Source organism: Stenella coeruleoalba (genome assembly GCF_951394435.1).
Source record: "Stenella coeruleoalba genome assembly, chromosome: 6".
Taxonomy (NCBI): Eukaryota; Metazoa; Chordata; class Mammalia; order Artiodactyla; family Delphinidae; genus Stenella; species Stenella coeruleoalba.
The window spans coordinates 95,949,924-95,969,242 of NC_137151.1; the positions used below are offsets into that span (position 1 = coordinate 95,949,924).

The window sequence follows — 19,319 nt, forward strand, 5'->3', positions numbered from 1 at the left end:
GAGAGAAAAGACCTAAGAATGATACTAGAATAAAGACTACAAAAGACAAAGAAGAACTTTAAGAAGATGAAATTAATAGAACACCAATTTTGTTCAAACCAAGTAAGAGATTTAATCAACTGGGAGAAAGTTTGGAGTAGAAATAGTGATAAACATACAAAAAGCTATTTTGAAATCTAAAGACAATTCTTAATTCCAGGAAAAGCAAAAGGTAATGTCCCCAAAAGGAAATGTAACAGAAGTATATACAGTTTAGCAGTAAATTGCATGTATACAGTCATGATAATATAAACACTGAACAGTTACCCAACCAAAATATATTCGAAGGATGGGGGAACGGGAGGGGAGAAAAGAGGGGAACTGTCTAAGGAGAACTATATCCTAATTTCCAAAGTGAGAAGACAGTAGGTAATACATACAACTGAAAAAAAATCAAGAAATAGCGATATACTTACAGATTTAATGATAGGTAAATACACTAAGAATCAGCTGAAAGAGTAGAAAGCACTTACCTCTGCGAGCAGAATACAGGGTGCATGAGCGTGTGTGTGCACGTGTAGCAAAGTTTTTTTGGTAACAAGTCTCTTTAGAACTATATGACTGTTTTTTAAATTAATTTATTTATTATTTTTTAAAATTTTTGGCTGCATTGGGTCTTTGTTGCTGCGTGCGGGCTTTAACTAGTTGAGGCGAGGGGGGCTACTCTTCGTTGCGGTGCACAGGTTTCTCATTGCGGTGGCTTCTCTTGTTGCGGAGCACACCACAGGCTTCAGTAGTTGTGGCTCACGGGCTCTAGAGCGCAGGCTCAGTAGTTGTGGCACACAGGCTTAGTTGCTCCGCGGCATGTGGGATCTTCCCAGACCAGGGATTGAACCCTGTCCCCTGCATTGGCAGGTGGATTCTTAACCGCTGTGCCAACAGGGAAGTCCCTAGAACTATATGACTCTTTAACTCCATGCATGCAAAACTAATTAAAGTATTTTTTAAAAAATTGTATTTGAATCTGGTGGTAATTTGATACACTGGTTTGGGATCTAGCAAGCCTCTCTTAGTTTTCTTGGTTTGCATTAGAACAGACTAGATCCAAAAAAAAGTACATTGAAACAAGTTCCAGATTTGTTAAGCCACTTTTCTACCCACCTGGGCAAGGCAAAAGAACAGGCTGGACAGAGAAGACTTTTAACTCCTTTCCCTGCTTTTTGCTGGCTTACTCACCAAACCTTATACTAAAGTCTTATATTAAATATTATACCATTGAACACTGGTATCCTTGCCCATGGATACCACTAGATACTGTGTGAAGTGTTTGCTAGAAGACTTCACTTTTTACTTTGTTTGCTCTTCGATTGTTACTTATAATGAGTGTACTTTACAGGGTGAACTTTATAATGAGTGTATTTTACAGATGGAAACACACACATACACACCAAGATTCTTAATTAGTTCATAACCTGTCCTCATGCATTTTGACCCAACTCAAAATAATCTGATTGGAAAGAAGGAATATCAACACACAAAACACAGAATAACCAAACAAGCTCATCCCTAATAAAATATTGCTCATTTCCCAACAGGTAAGCCTAAAAGATATAAGTGATGCATGCTAAGTAGCTGGTGCTAAATATAACGCCCAGGTATCACAAGGTAGAAATAAGTTTTCAAGTTCTCTATAGAATATATACCGCTTAGAAAAGTTTCATTTTAAATAAATGAAAGTTTACTCTTTGATGTAATTTGCTAACTTTCTTTACAAGCAATAAAACTTAAATTTATCTCCAAACTACCATGATTCATGCTTCTTTTGTGCTCCACAGTGCCTAGAACAAAGTACTAGTGGATACCAAGAGTTACTGATGGATGGAAATTAACCTAATGAATTAAATCAATGGTGGGAAGATCAATAATATTGAGTAACACGTGTAAATTTTGAATTTCTCTGCAATTCCTTAAACAACGTTTTATAAGATTTTACCTTAGTATTGATTAATATAAATTATTTTACCCTGTATTAGAGAGCACTATATATATAAACTGAATGGAAGGCTGGCTTTATTCTGCCCCATAGGTTTTCTTCTTTCTTGCTGCTGCCTTATAACAAAATTGCCTTCTCCTTGATGAAAAAAACTCAATAAAGAATTCATCTTCATCAAGCTCAGCTTTTACTAAACTTATTTTATCACAGATCCATTCCTTACCCTCACCCCATCACATCCAGAAAAACTTCATCTTTTAAAATCTGTTCATGCATATCATATCACTTCTGATTCTCTGAACCACCGTGTGAGGAAGGTAGACCATGTACTATTAGCTCCACTTTACTTATGAGAAATTGAAGTTCACAAAGATTGAATAACTCATGTAGGTCTGATAGGTGGTGAAACACTTGGAACCAAGTTTTCCAATTCCAAGCCCAGTGGCTCTTTTCACTACATCACACCAACTCTTTGACAATAAAATGGAGTAAACCCTGAGAGCTAGAATCTGGGAGAATTATAATGGGGATATGAGTCATTTTCTCAAATGGTTATTTTGTAATAAACATATATTAGAAAGCAATTATTTCAGCTTAATAGCTATCATAACTTTACAAAATATCATTAAATATATTTCAAGTTTTTTAATCATGTGATACAACTGACATTAATTTAAGGACTTCAAATAGTCACAAGAATAAAACTGAAGAAGCTAAATCTCTTCTTAATCATCTTTATGATACTGCTATATCTGGTAATATATTCTGTAGTCTGATTTTAAAGCTTAGCTCAGAGGTATTCTTGACAAACTTTAAATGTAGAAAAAACAGGAAAGTTGATTAGAACTGCATTTTTAAAATATCATTTCTTCCTTATTGTAATACTGAAATACCAGGGAAGAAAGTTCCATCCACTTACCTCAGTAATTGGCTGCCCCTGATGTGTCAAATCCAGTTCTTGAGGGCGTGTTACTTTATCAATATCCAAAGAGTCCATGCTAGAGGCTGCGGAAGTGATGCTTGAACGAGAGGAGTTACTAATAGAGCGTACTTCAGCATCACTCACTGTGCCCGCTGACGCTGTTCTCCTGTGCTGATTAGTTACTAAGGACTTAGTACCTTCTAGTACAGACTGCTGAGCAGCCTCATCCATGCTCAAGGAGGCCTGTTCTAACTGTGCGGTGATGTCATCCAGGGAGTAGTTGGCATGAGACGGTTTAGTTATCCTATTAGACGAAGAAGACAATCCTTTCAAGGTGCCATGTTTTGATGTATGTCGGCTAGCAGGTAACTTCTGAGTGGCTTTTGTTTCTGTGATTTGACGCTTACTATTTCCTGCACCAAAACTGCTGAGCTCCTGCTCTATTGAGCAAAGATCGGCCATTAGGGCATCCAGATCCACAGTCTCTCCCTGATTCAGAGCTTCTGCAATGAACAACATACATGTTTCCAGAACACAATGAATTAGAATTTATACATTCTATTATAAATCAGTTAATGAATGCCAGGGGAAAAGCAAACAAATTCATCCTATTGGGCCTAACGCCTATCAAATACAGGATTTCTAACAGTTTTTTGTTTTAAATTCCAAGAGAAAATTTTAGAAGCAAAGAGTCCATCTTTTAAGATTTGTAGTAATCAGAGGAGGATAAAATTATGAGTTGAAAGATAAAAATAATGGAAAAATTGTATACTGTTCCATGGTTTTAACCACATCCCCCATGCAATTTTTTACCAGAGGCTCTAAGTTGTTAATATTGCCCTGGTGGAGATGTTAATACCTAAAGATCTGAGGGCATAAAAAGAGAAATGTTAAGCCCTAAAAAAAATTACAGATTGAAATGTCAGTTCCAAGAACTAAAAGCTGACTAGGTAGAGTTCATTAAATAAAGGCCAGAGGGGCTGGTTTTAAATTAGTAACAAGTAATTTCACTTTCACTGGACTTTATTCCAGTGAAAATACAACAATGCAATTAAGTTTGCTGTAGGATTCTACCTGAGTATGTACTTTGTCAATTATTAATAACTCAACTAGAAAACTATTTTAGTTATGTTCCAGTTTGTTTTTTTCTGTGATGATTTGAATTAGTAATAAAATGTACAAATCAAGAAATATAAGAACTCAGTCAAGTTATACATATATGGTTTTTATATTGAGCTATTTGTAATTGTTACTGTATTATTTCTACATTATATAACTTAATACATTGTTTTACATTTTGTTTCCAATTACATCTTACCATTCAAGTTGTATATGGAGAAACGATAAGAAAAATTGGCCATGTTTGTTTCCTGGCGAAGAGGAGATCTTTTTATTGGTTCCGTGGGCTTGTCAGAATCCAAACTCTTTAAAAAACAAAGTTTAAGAAGTCATATTAAATTCAGGCTTCAATTATAATAAAAAGATGAATAAAGTTTTTTTTTATGATTAAGTGAACTGTCGTATAATAGTTAATACAACCAAAGTTCTTCTAAGTAATAGCATTAAGGAAAAGTATAATTGGTTTTCATATCATTTTGGTTATAGTTTCTTCAATTTTTAGATATATGCTTACTTAAGGCACTTGAGATAGTTACAGTTTGGAGTAAATATCTTTCCAAGTATTGAATACATCATGGATGGTGACTGAGCTCGTTTTACATAAATTCACTATAAAATAAGCTAGGTACATGAATATGGGCATGGTAAGATAAGAAATAATGCAGAGAATTCTGTTTTCTCTCTCTTCAAAGGAATTTGTTTTTGGCCCAACAGAGCCTCATTCTTGGAATGAATTACCCTGGAGATAAGGCACAATTCTGGACTCAAAATTATGAGACCCTAGATCTTAATGGCTACAACTTCAAACAATGATGCAATGTCCTTGTTCTTTGCAAGCTCTACTAAGGTGAGGGCAAACTGTAACCAGCTATACTGCCTGTGATTAAGTCTTCAATCACACTGATCTTCAGGGTAGGGTGTCTTGTAAGTTAACTCACCACCTTTTTATTTTTTTATTTTTAAGATTTTAAAATTATTTATTTATTTAATTTATTTATTTTTGGCTGCATCAGGTCTTAGCTGTGGCATGCGGGATCTTCGTTGAGGCATGCAGGATCTTTTGTTGCAGCATGCAGGCTTCTCCCTAGTTGTGGCGTGCGGGTTTTCTCTTCTCTAGTTGAGGCGCGTGAGCTCAGTAGTTGTGGCACGCAGGCTTAGTTACCCCGTGGCATGTGGGATCTTAGTTCCCTGACCAGGGATCAAACCCGCGTCCCCCACATTGTTAAGGTGGATTCTTTACCACTGGACCACCAGGGAAGTCCCAACTCACCATCTTTTTAAATGACACTTTTTTCTCTCCAACCTTTCTACAATAAGGAAGATAAGGCGTTTACAACAGAGAAATTCAGGGAAAGGGTCAATAGTTATTTAGTGTCTATTTAAATTAATTTGTAAATATTACGATTAGTCTTTTAAAATTTTAATTTCTCTTTATAATTATCAAATAGATTTCAAATGAAAAAGAATGCTGAATAGTCTATTTGTAGAATCATGGAATTAGATTAGAATGCTGTCTTCTTTATTCATTTGTTTCAACTGAATCCATTTAGATAGTGTCCATCCAGTTTTTATTTGTTTTTTTGGTTTTTTTTTTTTAACATCTTTATTGGGGTATAATTGCTTTACAATGGTGTGTTAGTTTCTGCTTTATAACAAAGTGAATCAGTTATACATATACATATGTTCCCATATCTCTTCCCTCTTGCGTCTCCCTCCCTCCCACCCTCCCTATCCCACCCCTCCAGGCAGTCACAAAGCACCGAGCTGATCTCCCTGTGCTATGCGGATGCTTCCCACTAGCTATCTACCTTACGTTTGGTAGTGTATATATGTCCATGCCTCTCTCTCGCTTTGTCACAGCTCACCCTTCCCCCCTTCCCATATCCTCAAGTCCATTCTCTAGTAGGTCTATGCCTTTATTCCTGTCTTACCTCTAGGTTCTTCATGACATTTTTTTCCCTTAAATTCCATATATATATGTGTTAGCATACAGTATTTGTCTTTCTCTTTCTGACTTACTTCACTCTGTATGACAGACTCTAGGTCTATCCACCTCATTACAAATAGCTCAATTTCGTTTCTTTTTATGGCTGAGTAATATTCCATTGTATATATGTGCCACATCTTCTTTATCCATTCATCTGATGATGGGCACTTAGGTTGTTTCCATCTCCAGGCTATTGTAACATCCAGTTTTTAAAGCTATCATCTGAAGGAGATCCACAGCCATTCAGTGTCTTATTTCAAAGTTTCGGGAAACAGCTAGGAAATTCTCCTTCAACCTCAAACCAAAATCTGCTGCTGCAATTTAAGGCCTAATCCTCCTTCTCTAAGTGGAAATGAAGAATAGTATGTAGGTAATATTTTCAGTAAAATCTGAATATAATTGAAAACATATTAAAACTCAATCTATTCATCAGTTTAAATAAACAAATACTTATTATAATTATCTGCTGTGTCCATGGTGCTGGGGCAAAAAGGGAAATAATAAGAAATACTCCTTGATGCCAAGAAATGGGTAATCTAGTAGAGTGGTTTTTTAACATATTTTTTTGGCAGGGGGTGGAGTCAGGGTGGGAGTGGAGGTCATTGAGAATGTGATAAAAGCCATGAACCTTCTTCCAGAAAAATGCAAATACATATAAAATTTTGCAAACAATTTCAGATGATTCAACTATCACTTAAAACTGATTTAATATAAAGCTGAAAATCCATTAACATCGTTTGGGTAATACAGGTGCACAGATGACTCTGTAGTTAACTAAAATGAGGAAATAAACAATTTAAGTTTCAGCCACCAACTTAGTAAGTAAAATATTTTTTGAAAATTTCTGAAGTGTTAAAAAGCAACTTGCTAGCAGCGAGCCATGTTATGCAATAGTTTTAACCTGTTTTCTCTCTAAAGACAGCTTCATACATTAAAAAAAAAACTGTCACAGCATTAGTTTAGGAGCCAACCTTTTTTGATGAATGGCTCTTCACATCTGTATGTCAGGGAATTTAAAATATAGGGAAGAATACAAGGTTTTATTGTATTCAGTAGAAATGCCATCTACAGTGGAGTAGCATGGAGTCTACTCCACCCAGAGTGGCTGGACTGATATTTACCTGTCTTTGCTCTTTTTTGGCCCCTCTCCAGGGATGGACAATAAAACCCACAGTCAAGGAAACCCCTGGGAGTTCCCTGGTGACCAAGTGGTTAGGATTCTGGGGATGGACAATAAAACCCACAGTCAAGGAAACCCCTGGGAGTTCCCTGGTGACCAAGTGGTTAGGATTCCGGGCTTTCACTGCTGTGGCCTGGGTTCAATCCCTGGTCAGGGAACTGAGATCCTACAAGCCACACAGCATGGCCAAAAAAAAAAGGAAATCCCACACATAACAGCTGGCCCTCATATACTTTCCTTCAAGCATTATCATTTTCTATTTCCTCTTCTTTCCTTCCTCTTTCCTTTTTCTCCTCAACATAGAACTGCATAGCCTAGTCATCATCTCCATGCCAAAATCACTTTTTTAAAAAAAAATTAAGAATTAAACTGAAATGGTTTGGTAACTACATAAAAGACCTTTATCACCACAAATACTGTTATTTCTTCTGATAGGAGATGAAGAGCATGATCCTTATGAAATCCTAGCAAGATTGAAAGTGTTCTTCTCAAAATTCATCATTAACAGGCTGTGGTCACAAACATATCTGCTTTTCAAAATGATCTAGTAAGAATTACATGAAGAGTTTCTCAGTTTCAATCCCAGACTGCTATAGAAAGAGATACAGAAACAAACTAGTACTTTAAGTTTCCACCTTACCACCTACTTTTCTACTGGTTAACAAATCTCATACTTAGCAATTTACACAAAAATTCTTCCCGGAGATATTATTTAAGTATGAGTGAAAATGAGTTTTGTTCTAATGTTCTTTCCCATTGTCATAAAGTTAACGTTGCTTTAATAAACATAACTATCTTCATATATATTGAATATAATGTATTAACTGGGGTTGTAATAGTATATGCTTTTATTCTAAAAAGTGACCTGGTTTGGAGGGTAAAGTCGTTCTTTTTTTTTTAAAACCGAAGATCCAATAAAACAAAATGAAAAAGCTCTGCCACTGTTTTCAAATGTAGCCGGGGATGAAATTTTGTCAGTATTCTGGAATCATGTAATAGAAAATATCTGCATGTGAGGATATTATTTATATTGTAAAATGTGTTCATACTCACTAAATTTGCTAAATGTGTTCATACTCACTAAATTTGCTAAAATTTAGATTTTTACATTTTAGGCTTTAAAACTTTTTAGGCAGCAACTCAATTTATGAAACAGATTTTAAGAAATCCCTCTAGATGCACAGAACCTCTGTCAAAAGCATTTTTTTTAACTCCTTAAAATAACCACAGAAGACAATATCTTGTGTTCTAGAGTTACTATTCATTTACTTGTTAATGTTTTGGACATTTTCCCTTTATAGCAGTATTTTAAAACATAAACTATATTCATATCCTCATGTCTACACAGTAAAGTTTTGGCACATAGTGATGACTTAAAATCCTCAACCAGTTTTTCAAGCACAATTTCTAACCTGAGTGAGTTTGTCTAGCTCCCCCAGCCAGGCTCCAAACATTTTGTCCAGGTCCTGATCTTCCTTGTCACTGTCTTCTTCAGCACCATGGTCAATTTCTTCATCTGACAGCTGCTCCATCTGAAATACAGATATTTGTGTATAATGAATAACTATTGAACTTGAAAAATCATGCAGTGTATGTTCTGATACATGTTGCAACTCTCTGGAGTCAAACTTTAAAAACTAGAGATTATATTATAAAAGGAAACGAAATCATAAGTGGAGACAAGGTTAACAAGGGAGTAGAAATGAGCAATTAAGTCTCAAATTTTTAGGAAATTGTGAAAGAAGAACAAACTGTATCAGATTATAACCAGAATCATAAGTAATGATGATTTTAAAAAAAAAAAATTTTATTGGAGTATAGTTGCTTTACAAAAATGATTTTTTTTTTTTTTAATTTTTTTTGCAGTACGCGGGCCTCTCACTGTTGCGGCCTCTCCCACTGTGGAGCACACGCTCCGGACGCGCAGGCTCAGCGGCTGTGGCTCACGGGCCCAGCCGCTCTGTGGCACGTGGGATCTTCCCGGACCAGGGCACGAACCCGTGTCCCCTGCATCAGCAGGCGGACTCTCAACCACTGCGCCACCTGGGAAGCCCACAACAATGATTTTTAAATCACAGACCACTCCCATTAATCACAGGATATTAAAGTAGTACAGTTCTTTCCACTAATAGATCCTGCAACACCCCCAAACACCACAGAAAAAAAAATTTCAGAAGACTTTAATGAGCAAGTTATTATCTTATTTATTCTGTAAAAATTTGCTCAAATAAGTATGTATCATGAAAACCTTAGTCCAAAAAGCATTTCAGAGAAAAGACAAAGCAAAAATCTTTAATCTAGTTCAGTTTGTTGAATTAGTTCTTCCTTCTATCTTACTCTTACTTTCTACCCCATTTGTCCTTTACTAATTTCCCTATCAGTCCCTACAAAATTCAAGGAACTAGGGCTTCCCTGGTGGCGCAGTGGTTGAGGGTCTGCCTACCGATGCAGGGGACACGGGTTCGTGCCCCAGTCCGGGAAGATCCCACATGCCGCGGAGCAGCTAGGCCCGTGAGCTATGGCCGCTGAGCCTGCGCGTCCGGAGCCTGTGCTCCGCAACGGGAGAGGCCACAACGGTGAGAGGCCTGTGTACCGCAAAAAAAAAAAAAAAAAAAAAAAAAAAAAAAAAAAAATTCAAGGAACTAGAATTCAAATAGAAAACAGGAATTGAAAACATGAAATTCATATACAAAATTTCCTACATGTGGTGACTTTTCACGTGTTAAGTCCTTTGAAAGAAGAGATATTTTCTTTCTTCCCACTAATAAAATAACGTGATATCTGACACGGAACTTGCATATTATTTTGTGAAAGGAGGAAAAGATTACACGAAACAAAGTAAGATCAATGACTGACCAGATACTTAAAATTCCTAAAGTAAGATTAATCTGATTAATATAAAATATTTCAATATTAAAGGCTCTGAGAAATCTTCAGTAAAGCTTAGCTTTGCTTAAACCAACATATTCCAAATTTACTTGACCACAGATCCTTTTCCTTCAACTTGGAGTAACACCCATTAACTTTCCCAGGGACACAATGAATATCTTCATTGTACATGCCAGACTCTTGACTCACGTTTGTGAAAACACAAATTTTGTTCTAGTGGATCTAGGCAATATTCAGAATACAACTTGTCAGTTAGCTTAAACAGTTCTTCAGAGATTAAAGATGTCCTTAATCTAGAATAAGAATTTATATACATCTTATACCTCCAAAGCAGCAATCAACAAAATTATTTCTGCAGTCCTTAAATACAGTTATGAGATACATAAGGATTTTAGATATCTGATGAGGTGCCATGAAGTTAAATTTTAAACTTTATTTTACCATATAAAATTTTGTAGAAACAGTCAAATGATGTTGCAAAATCAAAACTGAATTTAGTTCTAATAATGTTGAAAATCAGATCATATCCCATTTAACCACTTAAGAGATTCTCATTTCTTAATTTCACTACTATAAGCATGTATAAATCAGGGCATTCTACCTTGACAAATGGAAAATGGATCAACTAATTTTCCAATGCATAAATTTGGCTCTTAAAGACATTTGGTTTTTATAGTTCACTTGTATTAGTACTATTTCTAAGATTTTCATTCATTATTGAATTATTTACAGAGAGTAGCCCCCACTCACCACAACTAGAGAAAGCCCGCGTGTAGCAGCAAAGACCCAACGCAGCCAAAAATAAATAAATAATTTTTAAAAAAACATTATCAACCCATTAAAAACAAAAAGTTAGTGCAAAGAAAAACCTCATCTCACCAGGTGACTTAATTATTTGAATAACAGTTGCTTGTTTGAGAACATCTAAGAGTAGTAATACTCAGTCTTCATAATGAGGGCCAACAAGCAACATAACTGGGAACGTTAACAGTCAACTTCCTGTTCCTCCCTAATCTTCAAAACTAAACACTGCAATAACCCAGAAGCAAAAATATTCTAGGAAGAATTCTGCTTTGAGATAATGACACTTACGCCTACGCTTCCCTTCTGAGCACACATTGCAAATGTCCATAAGGAAGATGCTACACTGGAAAAAAAATGAAACAATAGGAACATAATTTTACAGCGCAAACACTAAACGGTTCAAAATGAATATGAATATTTTAAATTGTCATGGATCCAAATAGAACTACAGACTCCTCACCAAAGTCTGGTGTGTTCTGTGAGTTTTTTTCCTATTATTCAAACCCAATGATTATTTGGATTTTAAAAAGTCTCTCAAATATTTTAAGAATTTTGTTTTATCTAGACTACTGTTGACTCACGTAAAGGAACATATGCTAAGGAACAATGACAGAGTCATAAAATCAATCAAAAATTTAAAGTAACTATTAGACTTTTACTATTTATGTAACTTTTGCCAATTTTGTCCTTTCTTGAATTTCTGTCACCCCATGGGTTATTTTACAAAAATGAACTTTAGACATTTTATTCAGAGACTTTTCCAATAAAAATTTAGGTCCTACAACATTTCTTAAACGATCTATACTCTAAAACAGCACTCTCCATTCTCTAGAAGCTGATGTTAATCCTTATTCTCCTACCCCCAATATGGCATTGTTTCTGTTTACTACACACACCAAATGAGGAGCCCCAAGAAAGTTTATAGGCTCTGCACCGTCTAAAAGTCAGCAAATCTGGTAAGGCAATTCATTCCTTATTATATATCAGTCCTGTCTCCAATTAAATCACAATTCTAAACCTGAATTTTCCCAACATAATGCCCCTGCTGGAAATGATGACAGCAGAAAATGCAAATTAAATTATACACTAGTCAGTCAACTGTCTCTCCAAACAAAAAGGGGAAATTTTTTTTAAGAAGAAAAGAGAACTTACAAATTTTGTTTTAAAAATAATTAGATATAAAGCAGAAACTAACACACCATTGTAAAGAAATTATACTCCAATAAAGATGTTTAAAAAATTTTTAAAAAAAGGATTTAAATGGATAGCTTCTAATGTGATGTTTTTCCTTAATGATGTAGAAATAGGCCCAAGGAAACTATAATACATACTAGAACAAATACTATTAAATTACTCTATTAAATTAGGAGGTACTTTAGGAGGAACATACTAAGGTTTCACTCAAATTCCCTGCTCCATTATATCCGAGGGAAACTATTTCCTTAAAGAACAAATGTACCCTGCCACAAATGAAAAGGTTTACGCTTCCAAAGTGCAGACTTACTTAATACAGAACAAAGCCCAAAGTCGCTGGCAGGTCGAGAAGGCCCTGAGTGATCCTGGCCTTCAGGGACCTCTCTGACCTCTATTCCCACTCTCCCCACTCTCCCCTCCAGGCACACAGTCCTGCCCACTGCTGTTCCTTGGAGCAGGTTGCAGAGGAAGGAAGAATGTGGATTCTGTTTTGAAGACAGATTGAGAGATGCCTAGCAAACATCCAACTGGAAAAAAACGAGGAAGTTAGGACTCAGGTAATGAGAAAGTTTAGTCAGCCTGAATATTATTTCAAACTCATGTTTATTACAGAAAAAATAATAGATTACAGCTAATAATAACTAATATTTTAAACTAGTTGACATTTATTTTATTAATGAAGTGAAAACAGAAGTAATGGGGGAATGATCCATAGTTGCTTTTATGCTGGTTGGTTTCATTTCACAAATAACAGTGAATAATTGTGCTTCAATTACTACAGGTGAAAAACGTATAATATACATAGTAAGCTCCACTACACATAACAAAACTATCCATTTAGTATGCCTTAGTATGAAACAATATTATTCCCACTAAATTTTCCATGAAGTTAAAACATGCAAGCATATTTTCCCTATTAACCTTCCCCTTGGAAGATATTTTGGCTCACTATTCAATTTCCTCACTGCAAGATGGAATGGTGATCTTCATCAAGAAGGTGGGGCTTAGAGTAGGACGTAAGGATTTGAATAAATATATTCCAGGTAGGGCTAATTATAAAGAGCAAAGAAGAAGGTCTGTTTTTGTGAGACTGTCAAATTAAAACAAGAAGGAAGAGTGAGATTTAAAGATCAAGGACTAGGAAAGGACCCGGTCATACAGGACCTTGAAAGCCAAACCTATTTTTTTCCTCCAGAAGGCAACTGGGAAGAACTAAACACAGAAATGAAGGAGGTAGGGGGAGAAATGGTATTTTAGTCAGAGGACATGGTACCTGTATAAGAGTTATTAGAAAAGGGAAAGACCATTAGAAGGCCACCATGGGTATTAGTTAGAATTACAGATACAGAAATTAAAGTCTTGAGAGGAAGTACAACTTATACAAGTCACATACTCACAAGTGGCAAGAAAAATACACGGTATATAGCAAAGGTACCTTATTTATTACCGAACTCTTTTTGTCCCTTTAATTCAAAAATTCAAAAATAATTCAAAATACTTGCTTTTTGTAAAAGCACTTAAAGAATAATTGCTTTTTGTAAAAATAAGTGCTCTATACTTAAAAACACGTGAAAACTCTCAGAATACAGGAGTGCAGAGCTGCTACTACAGCATTTCTTTAGATCTAGCATGCTTAATGTTCCAAAGAGGCAAGAGAAGCTTTGATATTATTTAGTACTTACTCTACGTCTACCATGTGCCAGACACTGGGGGAAGAGAGATCAACGTGACAGACTCCATCCTTAAGTACATATAATCTAGTAGGGAACAGACCAGGAAACCAACAATGATGAAACACTATGTTAAGTGCTATAATAGAGTATGTTATGTCAGTGTGGTTTAATTCCGTTTGAGAAGAAGAGAGGAAAGGTGTGATGCTTCAGTACAGACCTGAAGAATGAATATGCAAGGCAGAGATGGGGAAGAGGGTTATAAGCAGAGGGACCAGCATGTGCCAAGGTATATAAAGGTGTGAGAAGGTTAAGACATGTTGAGAACTCTAGGTGGCTTAACATTCCTGAAGCATAGGATGTGTGGCATAGACTCATGGAAAATGGGGCTGGAGAGGGAGGTAGGGGCAACATTATAAGCCATATCGAAGAGTTTGGACTTGATGCCATATGGCAACATTTTTCCAACTGTGGTCTACTGATGACCTACATCAAAATTACCTGGGGTGCTTCTTCTTAAAGTCAGTTTTTAAATGGCGTGCCCAAGATCTGAATACTAATTTCCAGGAGGGGGACATTTTTAACAAGTCCCCCCAGGGAATTGCTTATGCCCACAAAAGTCTGAGAACTGCAATAGTGTGTTATAATTACTGGGAGGACTTCCAAGACAAAAGTAATGCAGTTTTGCACAACCACAATTTGGTTAAAGGCAGAACAACCTAGAATAAGTACTCCCGAAGACCATAAAAAAACTAAGCAGCATCAGGATCTCCTAATTAACATACCATAATTACTCCTCCTCCATGGAAGAAGCGAAAGTTCCATGCTTCTTCTCAGAGTTATTTAGAAATAAATTTCAGTTCTTTATGTCCAGTTATGTTTCAGTAGCTCTATCACAAAAACAGTTTTGAAAAACACCTCCAGGCTTCCCTGGTGGTGCAGTGGTTGAGAGTCCGCCTGCCAATGCAGGGAACATGGGTTTGAGCCCTGGTCTGGGAAGATCCCACATGCCGCGGAACAACTAGGCCCGTGAGCCACAACTACTGAGCCTGCGCGTCTGGAGCCTGTGCTCCGCAACAAGAGATGCCGCGACAGTGAGAGGCCCGCGCACCGCGATGAAGAGTGGCCCCCACTTGCCACAACTAGAGAAAGCCCTCGTACAGAAACGAAGACCCAAAACAGCCAAAAGTAAAATAAATAAATAAATAAATAAAAGAAATGCATTTCCAAAGAAAAACACCTCCTATGCTGCTCTAATCTGATAAATAATTCTAAAGAAAAACAGACGCCAGAGAAGGGGGGCTGTGAAGACTTCCAGGTTCAAGGAGTGCCCCCAAATGCGCAAGATACAACTCTTGCAAAATAAAAGCAAGAGGAAGGAAACCTAAATCAGGCAAAAGAAACAATAAGGAAAAAAACTGTTAAATTTAGTAAGGCGAGAAAAGAGGAAGAGAACCCATCAAAAGGAGGGAGGAAGTCAGAGCTAAGAAGGCAAAGGAGAGAAACAGGACACAACAAAATGTAAAATGAAGTGAGAACTGTGGGGGATAGAGGGCTATTAAGTACTCATCTAAATAGGGCACCAAGAGGTATGTTTCTCTCTGGACCTACAACTCTTAACTCAGTTCTGTTGTGAACTAAATGGTAGCAAGTGTAAACGGCCCAAATGGAAGCTGGGAATTTAATAAACCAATTGAAACAGTATAAAGGCAAGGTTGATAGAAAAGAAGAAGAGGAGAAAATAAAATAAAATAAACCAATTGAATTTACATGAGCACTTTACAGAATTAATATATTAAACATGTTGTGTGTATAGCAACATTTTCCTCAGGTTTTACCTTTTAACTTCGTTGGACTTTTTTTTTTTTAAGACACTGCTGAACATTTTTTTTTTTAAGTTACCAAATGTACAAATAGTGAAAAACATTCTTACACTGTTTTGTTCAGTAAATTCTTCTCCGCCCAGAAATCAGATAAATGGTTATATAAATTTTTAGTTTTATTATTCATTCTTTTATGTAATTATTGCATTTTACATAAGTAACTTAGTTTTGCAAAAAATGTGAAAGTGAGAACCTAAACTGATTTTTCCCCAAATTCTGAATTTCCCAGGCTTGATATGTTTCTTTTATTTATATATATCTATGTTCTATGAACACACTAGGTTCTGTTTTTGAGGATCCTTTTCCAGTGTGAGCCTTTTCTTAAACATCATTTTATAGCTTGTTATTAATTTATAAATCAGGTGAGTTTTAAAAAAGAAATAAAAAGTTCTGTATAACCAATCACTTAAGTTTTTTCCGGAGGTTAGTGGCCCTCAACAGAAAAGGCCCCAGTTCTACTTGGGGTCCAACACTTCAAAACACCTTGCCTACAAATAGCATTATGCAAGATACAAAGAAAGCAAAAAATATCTTCCATGACTTCAGAGTACATTAATCCTAACTATGGGGAAAGGTGGTAAACATAGAGGTATCTTGATTAACAAATTCTCTAAGAACAAAGTTCCTTTTGTAGGCCTGTGCATAAAGGAAGCTACCATCTCCTAAGTGTTGAAAGAGACAAGAAGCAAAGTACCATATCATCCAAAGGCTTTGCAGGAGCATGCCCAGTAAACTCACTGACCATGAGCAAACTTGCATGGCCTGGTCCTCTGGGAATGAGCTGACACCTGGAACTAAGTTTTGTGAAATTTCCACATGGAACTGAACCTCCCTAATAAATACAGAGGTGTACTATTCTTGGGCCAGCCACTGTGAACCCCTCCTTACTCAGAGGAAAGAGAAATACTAGGGGAGGTGATTCACACCCTTATACCTACTTCTCTATTTATGTCTCTGTTTTTTGACAACCCAGGATGTAACTAACACATCCTCTTCACTATCATGTACATTAACTGTGAGGTAACTAAAGATCATATAAAGAAGCATAAAAACAAGCAAGAGCTCTTGTAACAGTTGACAGAGTATTATAATGCCTAAGAGCTAAAAGTCAAATCAAAGGCAATTTTGTTAATTTAATGTTTTATTTATCAAGCACTTAAACACAGCCCCTAGTAAAGGAATTCTTTGAACAGGATGAACCATATTCATTCTTTTATTTACACTGGATTTTCATAATACTAGATATTCTTAATCTACTAAACCCCAAACAGGAACTCCTTATCTAAGTGGAAAAAACAATCTTAGTTCAATGTACTACAAAGAAACTCCTACCATTCCCAGAAATAAGATGTTCTAATGATCAATTTTATAATTACTTATTACACAGTATACCACAAACCATAATCTGAAATCACAGGGCAACTAAAAAATAAACAATAAAAACTGAAAAACAAAACCAAAAAATAATAAGTGTAAAGTTCTTTCATTTATATTCCAGCTTTTCAAGTTTATTTCAGAAACTGTGAGAAAATTATTTCTGTTGTTTTTTAAGCCACCCAGTGTGCGGCGATTTGTTACAGCAGCCCTAGGAAACTAATACAGTATATATACATATGTGGGTGTGTGTGTAGGTGTGGGTGTGTAGGTGTGGCTTCCACAACTGCTTCCAGGGATATTCATCTTGCTCCACACTTGGGACCTTTCCTGCTATACTACATAAGTATGTAGTTATCTTTGCAGATGGCTAATACTGTTCATGCACTCTCAGGTTCAACTGAAAGTAGAGGCTACAACTTTACTACCCTATTGGGTAGGAGAAACTGTCTTGAAATTACTGAAAGCTTCATTAGGGTGGTGGTCGACTACTGTTTTTCTCCACGTTTGCCCTATTCTCCTGTAAGACAGGCAAATGCACGGCAGGAAATGCAGCCCCTCAAGGCAGCCCATACTTTGGGGGATAAGGGAGACTGCCAGACAGCCGTAGCCTGCAGCAGAGAAACCATTTGGATTGGATTTTGAATCATCAGTATGAACTCAAGGTTTTAAACAGATAGAGATAAAGGGAGGGGTAGAAATAAAGTTAGATATTATGTGTATGTGTGTTTATAGGTATGTCCACTGAAAGAGCCTCGTAGCAGTAACACCCCAGTAGCAATTAGAATACCTAGTTCCCAGTTCTTGGTTTCTAAATACATATTCTACCCAAAAAGTCACCAGAGATCCTTGGAGTAATGATTCCAGGGCTGGGGCAGAGAAAATAACAAGATGAGCCCCTAGAGCATCTAGTGCCAAAAACTGCTCAATAAAGATGGGGACATGTCATAAGGACACAGGAGCAAGCCTGGGGGGAAGGGGGGGCGGGTGTCCCAGGAGCCTATTCTGGGACAATTTAAGCATCAAAGTAAATTATGACAGAAAAAAAGTATAACACTGACTAAAACAAGAATCCATAAATCTATACTGATATAAATAAACATAAAAGGGGAGAAAGTTCATCCTTACAGTAGAATGCCAACTAATTAACATAGAAGAAATGACAGAAGATCACCACTGCAACCACTGCAATAACAACTGATTCAGGCAAGAACCATCAATAGATGTTAAAACTAGTGGGTGAATATTTGATGCGACATTTACATATTCTCAAAGTATCGCCCCACAGATTATTGGAGGGACACTGCCTTAACCAAGTTATCAAACTTAACAACATCAATATTGGGGCAAACCTTATGCTTCCTGTAATAATGCACTGAGAAGACACATTATCATTTTGTAGTATTCCTGACAAAAATTCATTACTAAATCAATCATAAGAGCCATTTCATAAAATAACTGGCCTGCAGTTTTCAAAAATGTAATGGCCAAGAGCACAAAGAAAGGCTGAAGATATGTTCCAGATTAAAGGAAACCTTTAAAGGAGACAGGACGACTAAATGCAGTGTTTGATACTGGGACGGGATCCTGGACCCAGAGAAAAAATGTTAAGTGTATAAACAAAGCTATAAAGGACAATATTGGGACAACTGACAAAATTTGACTATGGATTATAGATTAGATCATAGTACTGTATCAATGAAACGTTTCCTGATTTTGATTAATTGTACTGCTGTTATATAAAAGAATATCTTTATTCTTAGGAAACATACGCTAAAGAATTTAGCCATAAAGGGGCATAATGTCTGCAACTTATCCTTAACTGGCTCAGAAAAAAATGTGTGAGTGTGTGTGTGTGTGTGTGTGTGTAAATATGTATATAGGGGGAGAGTAATGATAATTAGGCAAAACGTAAACAATAGGTGAATCTAAGTAAAAGGAATATGGCGGTTGTTTGTAACTCTTCTTACAACTTTTTTGTAAGTCTAAAATTATATCAAAATAAATTAAGGAAGAGAGAGAAGGGAGACAGGGGAGATAAAGAAAAGAAAGAACAGTCTCTACCCTCAGGAAGTTGTAGTTTAGTTAGGAAAACAGAGTGTGAATTTTTAAAAATTCAAAAATAAACTTAAAGAAAAAAACGTAGGTTGAAAATATTTTTACCAAATAAAATAATGCAGTTTACCCTAACAACCCTAAAAAACACTTGCATATTTCTCCAACATATGGTTTTCATTATGTATGCATGTGTTACCATTTCTAAATTGCATTTGCCTGGTTTACTCAGTTAACTTTTTTTTTTTTGCGGTACGTGGGCCTCTCACT

At 36.2% G+C, this 19,319-nt stretch overlaps 1 protein-coding gene across 2 annotated transcripts in view; it reads right to left on the reverse strand.

Annotated features, from left to right (window-relative positions):
* RAPH1 (Ras association (RalGDS/AF-6) and pleckstrin homology domains 1) overlaps positions 1-19,319 on the reverse strand; it is a gene marked incomplete at its 3' end in the record, with an annotated part of 92,394 nt that overhangs the window by 49,754 nt on the left and 23,321 nt on the right. For both annotated transcript variants that reach the window (XM_079925387.1, XM_079925386.1), the window contains exons 2-4: positions 8,593-8,712; positions 4,213-4,318; positions 2,892-3,397 (exon numbers count right to left, since the gene is read on the reverse strand). In XM_079925387.1, the coding sequence (XP_079781513.1) occupies positions 2,892-3,397; positions 4,213-4,318; positions 8,593-8,712 (732 nt within the window). The remainder of the gene's footprint in view (positions 1-2,891; positions 3,398-4,212; positions 4,319-8,592; positions 8,713-19,319) is intronic.